We start from the raw sequence: 11869 nt of genomic DNA on the forward strand, positions 1-11869 counted from the left end.
TTGATGATAGTAGGTAAATATTTAGGAGGTTAAGTGTAATATCTAGTGTATTATGTGTATGTCATATTTTATAGTGTGTTGGGGTATGGAGACCATAACTAGCTCAAAAATAATAAGACAATGTTTTCAGAAAAATTTTGGTGTTTCGGGTAATGTCCGGCTGTTCGGTTAGATACCGGTTCGTTAAAGTGCTAAGTTATTCCGTATAGTGTCTTTCATGTAACTATTTGTAACACTTTTAATTCCCAACACTTAGGAAAGCATTCAGGACCATTTAGTCAATTTTTCTGCACAAGACTAGTGTGTTAAAAAGCACATGTAAGTATGACGCAGTAATCAGAAAGCAGTTAAGTAATTCAACACAGTCATTAAGCACAATTTAATATTAATTAATCGTACGGATACATGTAATCAAGAGGGTTGTCACATTCTCCCCCTGTTAAGAAAATTTCGTCCCGAAATTTAGCACGTGGTTACTGAGGAAGCTAGTTAAGTTGCGTGGTTTCCTGGTTTTCTTGGGGTGTCACATTTGCGCGTTAAAGGGACCGAAAGCGTCAACGTCTAAAACTACACTTTCGAATGACCTTTTTAAAAGAACCAGGAACTTCGTAATGCTCGGTCACGTTCTCGGGAATCCCTAATATGGGCTATGTAAGACCTCAACTTCGTAAATGAGTTACGCACCACTTTGTGCGTTAAAAGGACTAAACATGTCAACGAACGAAACTACACCTCAACAGGACCTTTTATACAAACCGAGAAGTTTGTGATGCTTGGTTATACTTCCGGATGCGCCTGAGACGGGCTATTAGAAGTTAAGTACCTTATACTAACTTAACATAACGGATATATAAAGTTTTGGGCCTTTATGTCAAAATTAGAAGTTAATTATTGAAGGAAAGAAGACAGGGACCAAAATAGCAAAACTGTCAAACTTGTAGCCAGACTGGACTAGCTCGCGGGCCGCGAACGAGCTGTCCAGATGCTACGTGGGCTGCGAGAGCCCCATATCTGCAGAATTTTTTATATTTTTTTTCTGTTTTGCTTGTTCTTCACTCCTATCCATTTTGGACCAATCAAATCGATTTTCTTGGGCATCAAGCTGGTTATAACAGCTATCAAAACACCTGTCATCATCTTAGAAACCTTCATTACACTTGGAATGATCTAATTCAATTCCACAACTTATAAATAGATGAAGTTTTCATTCACATATGAGGGACCAAACTGTAAAAACCAAGAAAGTGAGGTGGTCACTCTCAGAGAAATGGGTGTACGTGTTGCAGGGGAAGAAAATTGAAAAGACAAAGTACAATGGCCAAAACTAAACTTAAAAAGCTACTGGCGTATAGCGAATTGTGGAAGATTGCTAGATGATAAAGACACTAACCGGCAGATGTAGGTGTTGAAAACTGGAAACCGGGACTGTTCTTAAGAACTTTAATCATTTGTTATTATATAAATATATCTACACAGTTTTTAATAAGGCGATACCCGTACAAATATATATTAATGCGGGAAGCCCACGATTGTACAAAACACTAGAGTAATTATTGCTACTAAAAATTGTAAACATTGAACTAGAGTACCTATTTTTACGTTACAATTATAAGACGACGTAATAATTGTTAGACCTATTTTTACGTAACAAACTATTTGTATTTGTTCTAATTTTCAGTTGTCTGATTTTCAGTCCTAACAAGTTGGTCTAGTGGTTAGTTATTTGGTTTTTCTCCTTAAGGTTCTAAGTTCAACTTCCACTAGCATCACTTACATGGCCGACCTTAAGGGTGGGCAGAGAGGACCATCGGCCAGGACCTGATATTTTAAATGGCACGTTATTTAAAAAAAAAATCCAATATGTATATAAAAAATAAATAAATTAATAGGGTATACCCATACAAACACCAACATAGGCCCACTTACAAAACTATTTTTATGGTTAGATTAGTTATTAGCCCATTGACTTTAGTTTTAGACCTTTAGTGAGCTTAATATCCAATTTCGTTAAGGCTTAAGGGCACGTTTTTTCGAGCTCGAACAGAGTACACAAATACTCGGGGCCGACCCTGATCACTTTAAACGATATTGATGGTGTCGGTTTTAACTGGTGGATTGATGACTCGGCATGTATTCAACTTTGACCGATACTAAGGAGGAGATGACTGGTCACAAAAACTCAAAAGCTAACCGCCATTCATTCATTCATTCATTGATACACACATTGATCACCCCCATTTCTCATTCCCCTAATCTTTTCCAATTTCTTCTTCTCCAAGTCTCTACACCACCTTCAAATCCTCTAGAAACCTCTACAGACTTCCCCTTTTCTCTCTCATCACCAATGGAAACCCTAGCTTCATCTGCACCAATCGTATCTTCATCCTCTACATCCATCAAAGTTTTCTCTCCAAAATTCAAACATTCTGTTGCAAAACGACTCCTTCGCTTCCCAATTTCATCCAAAAGTAAGCTATTTTGTAACCCCTAGAGTTCGTTAATCGGTTGTTGTCTACTTTACTGTACGTGATTATGCTAATTTGATGTTTTAGGTGATGGAAATGAATCTGATATGCGATCGGATCCTAATGATGCGAGTATTGTTCCGATTTCTACCTACAGAATGTTCTCGAAGGTAAACGTTTATCATTTTACTTTTAACATGTGTATATATTTGTTATTAGGTTTATTGTTGATTTTGTGGACCGTTTTGAGACATTTTTGCTTTGATTACATGCTAATTTTCTTGATTTGATTGTTTGGAATGATTTTGATGTTAGGTAAGCTTTTGGCTTTTTGTTTTCTTATCTTTTTAGGTTAAATTGTGTTTGGATGGTTTCACTGCTTTTATACATGAATTTGAGGGGAATTTTGGTGTGTCCTTAAGTGGCTATATTGTTAGGCAAAAAGTGATTATGGAATTCAGCATAGTTATTAAAGGCACTAGGCGCACTCAAGGCGCATAGGCCTCGCCTGGGGCCTAGGCGCAAAGCGCAAAAAAAACAAGGGGCGTTAGAAAAATAAAGCGCATAATGAAAAAAAATTAAAAATTTATTATGTATTAAAAAGAGAATACTATTCTTCAAATAAAATAAACAAAATCTATTATATAACACTTTATATCATTTATTTAGTACCAAAAGTTCTAAAATATTAGTGTAGAAAAGTAGTTTTCCTTGGATAAAAGTACGGATCTGGCTAGAATCTGGCCAGAATTTAGAAAATTTGGCCGGAAACTCTCCGGAATCTAGGAATCTTGTCGGAATGTGCACCTGAACCATCACCTAGAGAATTAAAGCGCAATTTTCTCGACTTAAGGCGCAACTGCCTCGCCCATGGTTTTAAAAAACATTTGAGGCGTGCGCCTCCAGGCGCGCCTCGAGGCGAAACGGCCAAAAAATGAGTCTGAGGCGCGCCTCATGGTGTTTTTAATGTATATGCGCCTCAGAGGCGCTGAGGCGCTAAGAAAGCTGCGCCTCAGGGGATTTTGATTGTTGTTTTTGATGTTTTTGATTTTTGTGTCAATTTCAAGCATTTCATGTCTTTTTTAAGTGTGTTTTTGATGATTTTGATGAATCTGATGATGAAATTAGTTAGTATTATTATTTTTATATTTATTTATTAATACCGCCTCGTTTCGCCTCCAGGCTTACGCCTTGTGAGGCGAAGGGTAAACGCCTCGAAACTCGTTTCCGTTCTTTTAAACCTTGGCTTCACCTCGCCTGAAAAATGGGCCTAGGCGCAAGAGGCGATGGCTTTTAACAACTATGGAATTCGGATTATGTATAGCGGGTATTTGGGATTGCTTTTTGAAACGGCTTACTTGTTTATTGTTTTTTTTGGAATAAGCGGTTAGGATAAGCAAACAAAACGACGTCAAAGAGGTTTATTACTTAATCAAGGTATAATAAGCAGAAAAGCAGTTTTGAGAAGCAATCAGGAATACCTTATAGTGAACATAATCATATAAGAAGTACATAAGGATTGCTTTAAGAAAACTGATTACTGAGATAAACTTTAAGTTCTTGGTATTTCAATAGCATGTGGCCCTCGGATGTGTTTTGATCCCAAAAGTCGATGCGCGATGCGTGAAGTTTGTGATGTATGCAAGGGGCTTGTTTTTAAGAAGCTACTAAATTTTTTTAAAGATAGTTTTTTTAAAGTTGTTAAGTTTCAAACACTAAAATATAAGATACTGTCACCATCTCTTGATAATGTTTGTTCAATTCAATCAATGGTCTAATTCATAGTTATCAAAAGCGATCGCTTTTCCCGCCTAGGCGATATTTCTGGGCGAGTCGACCTGTATGCGCTTTTCCCTCCTAGGTAAAAAAGCCACGTGAATTTTTTTTTTTTTTTTTTTTTTTTTTTTTTTTTTTTTTTTTTTTGAAATCCTATCTCTTATACATATACCAGATGATATTTATAGGTATTTATCTATTTTTTAGAAATCATTTCTCAATCAAATCAAATCTTATACATCTTTAAAAAAATATATTTGAAATTTAAAAAAGTTAGAGATATCATATCTTGTTATTCAAATAAGAACCTAATCTGATAAAAGTAAAACAACGTTCATAATCTTCTGCTTTTTTTTGCCAGAAAAACATACAATACTACAAGTATATTTTGACCTTATGAGGATTATGCAGTATATTCAACCATTCTCATTGTTTCATATAAAGTATTTATGATTTAATTTACTTTTTGAACTTTATTTGTTTACAAGTTTGAACAATTTGGTTTTGGGATATTTTGGTGATTCATAATGATTTTGGTTTTATTATAAGGATTATGGTATTTGAATACTTTAGGAATTTTAAGAAAGTGTTTTTTTCAATGCATAATATTATTTTTTATGTTTTTATTTGCTTGCGCTTTATTTTTCTCAGGCCGCGCTTTTTTGCGCTTCTCGCCTAGGCGACAGGCGAGGCCTATGCGCCTAGAGTGCGCCTAGCGCATTTGATAACTATGGTCTAATTGTTCAAATACTTGAACCCATTGCTCAATCCATAGTTGAATATATCCAATCAGATTTGAAAAGTTCAGACCCATTGCCGTTGACTGTCCAATTCTAATCTGTTCAACTACTGGTCAATTGCATAAAGAGCCACTTACACATCAGACCGCATCATGTTGTTCCTGATGTGTGCGTTTTAAGAACAAAGTTAACTTACATAATTTGGCGTAATGTGAAGCCTTTGATTATCTGATTCAGATTTGTTAATTTGCTTGTACTCACATATAAAAACATTGTTTGGTGTATGAAAAAAATAAAATCATAGGGACAAAAAAGAGTAGTAGCTGGTAGCAGCTAGGGTGTGTGTACAGTTTGGTTTTATGGTAAAACCGAAACCGTAACCGGGATGTTCGGTTTTTGGCTACTGAAATCTGTTCGGTTTTTTAGCAGCGGTTCGGTTTTTTCGGTTTTAGAATAACATTACATAAGATTCAAAAATAAGAAGTATAATCCAAGAATCTTTCTTAGATGTTTACATTCTAGTTATTATGTTTAACCTTTTTAATTAATATCGTTCACATAAACCTAACTTCTAATCTATTTTTATATTTCTCCAGAGTTTTTATTAAAATATTTTCTTTTATAATACTTTGAAGATCATTTAATTTTTACATTAAATGTTGTTATTTTTTGTAGGCAATGGATAAATCATTTCAAAGATAAATAAACATGTTAATGTTTTTATTATAAATACTTCACATTCAAGAGTTAAACTAATAATTCCTAAATCACTATATATCAATCATTAAAAAAATGATTTTTTAGTTATTCGGTTAGGTTCGGTTTTTGTGTTGTTCGGTTAAATCGGTTATTTTGGTTTCGGTTTCGGTTTGGTTTTATGTTCACCCGCAACAAAGCTAATTTGATTTATATATCGTGGTTTTTGGATAAAATCTTGCAGGATGATGCGATGGGATTAGTGTTGAGTGCAGCAAATGTTAGGGGTTGGACTACAGGGTCAGGTATGGAAGGGCCTTCAGTGCCTGCAGGTGGTAGCGGGGATAATGAATCAAATACCGAGAACATCTCCACATTTCCATGGTCTCTTTTCACCAAATCTCCAAGACGTCGTATGCGTGTTGCTTTCACTTGTAATGTATGTGGTCAACGGACAACTCGTGCTATTAATCCCCATGCTTATACTGATGGCACCGTCTTTGTTCAGGTATTCCTGCTTTTTTACAGTTTGTTTGTTGCATCTTGCATAACATTGAGTTAAGTGCCATTTACGTCCCTGTGGTTTGTCCACTTTTGCCATTTTAGGCCAAATTTTCGAAAGTGTTATTTTCCTCTCTGACATTCTCGTGTGTCATTTCAGTCCAAAAAACTAACCCCAGTAAAAAACTCTGTTAGCTCAGGGGTAAATGGTCATTTTACATAGTGGTTCGGAGGTTGGTGCACGGTGGAGGATATGTAAAACCTCCGAACCACTCTGTAAAACGACTATTTTACCCTTAAGTTAACTGAGTTTTTTAACTGGGGATAGTTTTTTGGACTGAAATGGCACATGTTATGTCAGGGCAAAAGTGGACAAACCACAAGGACGTAAATGAAACCCAACTCCATAACATTTGTGTTGTTTATGTGTTATGTTAATTATATGTTTTTCGTTCAAGTGCAGTGTTGTGGGTGCAATGTATTTCACAAACTGGTGGACAATTTGAATCTGTTTCATGAGATGAAATGCTATGTCAATCCATCCTTCAAGTATCATGATCCTAATGGGGATGTTAGCAGCCTCGGTTTCAAATATCTAGACATGAACGATGACGACAATGATAACATGTTTCCCATCATATGAGGCGTGCAAAACGGTTGTGCTGTTTCTAACTAAGGAACACACTTGGTGATTGTAAATAGTTTGGGAATTATAGTTTAGTGTTAATGTTAATTAAATAAAGTAGAATGTTGTCTTAATGGGGGTAAATGCTTAATCTCAATTATTTGGAACTCTCTGTGATCATATCATACTTTTTTTAATCATGGTGATGAACTTAATAGTACTTTCATTAATAGAGAGCTATATATATTTCACCTTTTATCGTCATGCTGTATCATATTGTATAAATTTAACACAAGTTTGAGATAAATAATTTAATATTTATTTATTACTAAATACTAATTCTCTTAAAAAGACAAACACTATCGGCTTTGCCTCCCCCTCCCCTCATACTTTCATCATATTGCAATTTTAGCCCCTTGATTTTGGTACCTTCAAAATTTCATAAATTGGTAAATTTAGTCCATAAACTACTACTCCATTTTACAAATAGTTTGCTTTTGACACCCCAACTTTGTGATAATTTCTTTTTCAGCCCCAACTTTGTTATAGTTTCGTTATTACCTTAAAACTTTATCAAATTTAATCTTTACCCTTTCTTTGCCCTTAAGTTTAAGAAAAACAATTTTTAACCACTTTAACTTTTTATGAACTTTGTAAATGCCACTTTCACTCCCTTGAGAGTTTTTGTGATGTAGGGGCATATCATCATATCTTATATTTTTATTTAAAATTTGAATTTCCTAATTTATCTTTTTCTATAGTTATAAATTAGGTTCTAGGGTTTATTGTTTATTCAGTTTTTGGTTTATTATTGAATAGAACGATCTATGTTCTTGAACCTTTTGGTTCCTTTTATCGTCTTTGATTAACTAAGTGTTCTTGAGCCATTTGATTGCACGCGTAACTGCATCAGGTGGTATCAGAGCTTTGGTTTTCAAATGGCTCTACGTGAAGACAAATGTTTTTTTTTGTTCGAAGAGTCGCCGACCGAGGCATCGAAAAGAACATTGGTGATTCACGTATTCGTGGAGATCGATTAAATTGTGATCGTAAATCCGCCGGCCAAGGCAACAAGATCAGAAACCGTGATCCACGTGATATTATTAAGATCAAAAGACTCCGACAACGAGTCCAAGATCTTGAAGAGATCAAACGGCTTCGACAACGAGTCCGAGATCTTAAAGAGATCAGACGACTCCATCAATGAGTCCGAGATCTCGAGTTGCAACGGGAGATGGGCAAGACGGAAACCGAGTCAAGCACCGTTGTCTGGGACGAAGGTGGCGACGGAGAGGAGCATCCGTTTGGTCGTCACCCACCCCGGTTCTACGAACCGATCTATCAAGAGTTTTTATCGGAAGACAAACCTGTTTTCGATGATGATGGGATTGAACCCGATGAGAAAGAATGTTCGTTTGTACGAGAAGGTTTTAAGAGAGAAAATGGACATTAGTTGTGGTCCGTCAATGAGTACGGTGGTTATTGGTAGCGCTGAGGCAGTCAGTGGTGTGGAAACTCCATTAATGCTGGCAAAATTTGTGGAAGGAATGATTGTCGCACAAGATAAGGTAGGTTTGAAATTTGAAAACTCTATTAATTTAGAAATCTTATACGAAAGAAACAATATTTGTTCCTCAAATATGGGGTACCACGATTTTAAGGGGTATGAAAATTCCATGCACTTATTGGATGGATTATATTGGGATCATATTTGACACAAGAAACGTGGCAACCTTAAGTGAAAAGAATAATGCTGATGTGCTAAGTTCTCTTGGTACACAACTTTTATTAAAGATAATTACTGGTGTGGGTTTTAGAGAACAATCTGCTCTTGGGTTGCAAATCAAACCAAACACAATCAAAACTTTTAAATTGGATTATTTTAATGGATCATATTTGAAGCTCAAGTGTAGTGATCAACGTTCTAAGCCTAGTGAGGAAGCAAGGGAAAAAAGGCATGGAGAACCTTCGACCCAGGTGGTACATGTTCCGAGTTGGGCGAGATGAACTGTAAAGTTAAGTTGTATAGGTGGTTCATGATGCTAATAATAAAAAGCAATAGGGTTGATTTTCCATTTGATCCGGGCGGCTTTGGTCCGAAGGCAAAACTCGAGGACGAGTTTTTTTTTTTTTAAGACGGGAAGTATGATGCAGGGGCATATCATCATATCTTATATTTTTATTTAAAATTTGAATTTCCTAATTTATCTTTTTCTATAGTTATAAATTAGGGTCTAGGGTTTATTGTTTATTCAGTTTTTGGTTTATTATTGAATAGAACGATCTATGTTCTTGAACCTTTTGGTTCCTTTATAGTCTTTGATTAACTAAGTGTTCTTGAGCCATTTGATTGCACGCGTAACTGCATCATTTTGGCTTGACGATATAAATTCGAGTTAGTCGCGCCGCGTATAATACGTTATGATTGTACGATACAAATTTGATTTACGTTACGTTTTGATCCAATTGCAATGCAACTATAGCATACATTGAGTTCAATCGGATACCTCAAAACGTGCGTTTTCATATGGTTTACACATCACATAACGCTTGGACTAATCCGTTCGATATTTACGAAGTACCCGCGCCGCAAGTCGCACGGATCTTATTACTAAATGAAAGCTGAAAAAGTTGTCCATCTAGTTAATCCATCTGTTATCTAGCCCATCATGTACAAAAGATTTCTTGTATGAATCGTAGGTGACAATATCAGTCATTAATCTCTGAGACCTCTCTCTTCCAAGATGTTTAAAGGTTTTATCTTTGCGAATGTATCACCACCCCAGTGGGAACTTTTTCATACGTTAATATTTAAAAAAATTACACAGTATTAAACTATTAATAAGCATTTTATTCAATTTATTTCGACCAGCCTATTGCCATAGTATTCTTAAAGAGCTACTGGCGAAATTCACCACATCGGAATACACTCGCCTACGAACCGGGGAAAACCCTCACCTAGGGCCGAAGCCCATGAACACTCGCCCGAAGGCATGGCAGTGCGGTGAGGTAAAACTCGCTCCGTTCAAGGATCAAACTAGCGATCTCCACCTATTCGCCTGGTATATTTTAATTGTCTTTTTAAAATAATAGTTTAGTCATAGTTGATAAGGCCTGGTATATTTGGAATTGTCTTTTTAAAATAATAGTTTAGTCATAGTTGATAAATTAGAATACTATATATTGAATAAGGGACGGCACGTTACTAGTTTTCTTGGTAGATGAAACATAAGTGTTCACAAACAAATATAACCAAAAAAAAAACACTATTCGAGATGGAATTTTGAATCTTATAAACTTTGACTAGTGTTCAATGGGCATAAAAACCTTGTAGACCTAATGGGACATATTGATTTTCTATTCATTAATTTCTAAGTCTTCCTGTTTAATATATAATTTTATATTATTTTTAGAGATTTAAACATAATTTAAAAAAAAAAATTGGAAAAAAATTACCGAACTCGGGTCTTTTTTTGTAAAATGTATACCGAAATATGAAAAAAAATGTTTTGAATTTATATGAAACACCATAAATCAAAAGTTATATGAAAAAAAAAAATCACATGTTAATCATGAAAACTCAACAAAAAACAAAATGTTACGAGGGGTGTAGATGCAATTTTCTAAACGTGAAAAATATAAATTATTCTGATCCTTTAATTTCAAGAATATTTACATTCATGACGAGAATCAATCAAAGAATAATCGATCAAGACAATTAAAGAATAATAAATTAAAAAAAATCCAAAAAAAAAAAAAAAGATTTTTCTAATTAAAAAAAAAAAAAAAAAAAAAAAAAAACTAAATCTTATGCAAGAGGAGAGGCTTAGGTTGCGTCATGGTTCTTCTCTTCCACAAATTAATTTCTTTTCTTGGCTCCGTATTTCCCGCAACCCTAACCAACTTATCATCAAACCCTAACGGATTTCGTATCACCACCGGTGCAGACGACGGGACTATAACATCTCCTTCATCAGAATCGTAATTCCGGTCACCGGAATCTACGGCCATACTATTTCTCGTCCAATCAATATCCGACAACTTTTCCCGACCACTAGAAAACCTTTTCATCGTACTCAAACTCGGTACCTTATCAAGAAACATAGGAACGTTTGACTTCTTGTCTTGTTTTTTCCCGCCAAATGATAATAATTTCGTAAACCCTAGTTTTTTCTTGCCCTTACTTTCTGTATGTGAAGCATGCACGTCAACGCCGCCACGTGTCCTGTCCGGTGTAGCAGATTTCTGCCGGAAATCTTTTCCGGTGGGTTGGGGTTTCGGTTTTTGTTTTTGTTTTGTGTACTTGCACTTTACTTGGCCCATGCATGAGACTCTTGGAGACGTGGGTTCGTATGTGATAGTGTGATCCGAGTGATTCTTGATTTTCCGGCGAGTTTGATCGGTGGAAAGCAAGGGGCCGGAGAAGGTGATTCCGATGTGGGATTTGTGGGGTTTTTCCGATGGTTTTGGACTGTGGATGAGAGGGTTTTGAAACGAAATTGATGATGTTGCTCTTGGTAGGAACTTCAAGATTGTGTTCTTTGACTTTGACTTTTGTTGATCCATTTGTAAATTCTAAATGTTATGCATGTGTGTGTATGTATATATATATGATGATTGAAGGAAAGAGAGTGGAAGGGGTGGGGTTTCAGAAGGGTCTTGATGACTCCGGCGTTATGGAATGAGACAAAAAGAAGGGAAACGTGTCAATGATTAATTTATGAGGAAGTTAACACATTTGACTATTTAGATTGTTTTTTCACAACCACCTCTATGCTTTTCATGTTTTTATGTTATTGTCCAAAACTTTCTTGAAAGTAAAGATAATTTCATTTTTTGCTCGTTCTTTTTAGAATTATTGTTTTGGTCACTCTGTTTTAGGTCCTTGGAACTGATGTCTGTCGGTGTGGTTCGTTTAGAAATTTTCATTATACCTTTAGTATTGGGTGTCGAATGTACCTTTAAATCTCTAACACTGTGTTCCAGAGTTTACTAATGGAATGAAAGGAAAAGAAACAAAAAGAAAGTAAAAATATTTTGTGTTCCAAAGTTTCATTTAAGGAAGG

At 35.5% G+C, this 11869-nt stretch overlaps 2 protein-coding genes across 2 annotated transcripts; one reads left to right on the plus strand and one right to left on the minus strand.

The window, feature by feature from the left end:
- Positions 1-2199: 2199 nt before the first annotated feature.
- On the plus strand, positions 2200-7059 carry LOC110865970. Its single transcript, XM_022115315.2, has 4 exons — positions 2200-2468; positions 2553-2635; positions 5922-6185; positions 6642-7059. Exons 1-4 carry the CDS (start codon positions 2345-2347, stop codon positions 6819-6821), a joined length of 651 nt encoding a protein of 216 aa, XP_021971007.1. The 5' UTR covers positions 2200-2344; the 3' UTR covers positions 6822-7059.
- Positions 7060-10456: 3397 nt separating this feature from the next.
- On the minus strand, positions 10457-11446 carry LOC110865969 (uncharacterized protein At1g76070-like). Its single transcript, XM_022115314.2, has one exon. It carries the CDS (start codon positions 11367-11369, stop codon positions 10605-10607), a length of 765 nt encoding a protein of 254 aa, XP_021971006.1. The 5' UTR covers positions 11370-11446; the 3' UTR covers positions 10457-10604.
- Between the last annotated feature and the right edge of the window lie 423 nt (positions 11447-11869).

The sequence above is a fragment of the Helianthus annuus genome, chromosome 6 (assembly GCF_002127325.2).
Source record: "Helianthus annuus cultivar XRQ/B chromosome 6, HanXRQr2.0-SUNRISE, whole genome shotgun sequence".
NCBI classification, from domain to species: Eukaryota; Viridiplantae; Streptophyta; class Magnoliopsida; order Asterales; family Asteraceae; genus Helianthus; species Helianthus annuus.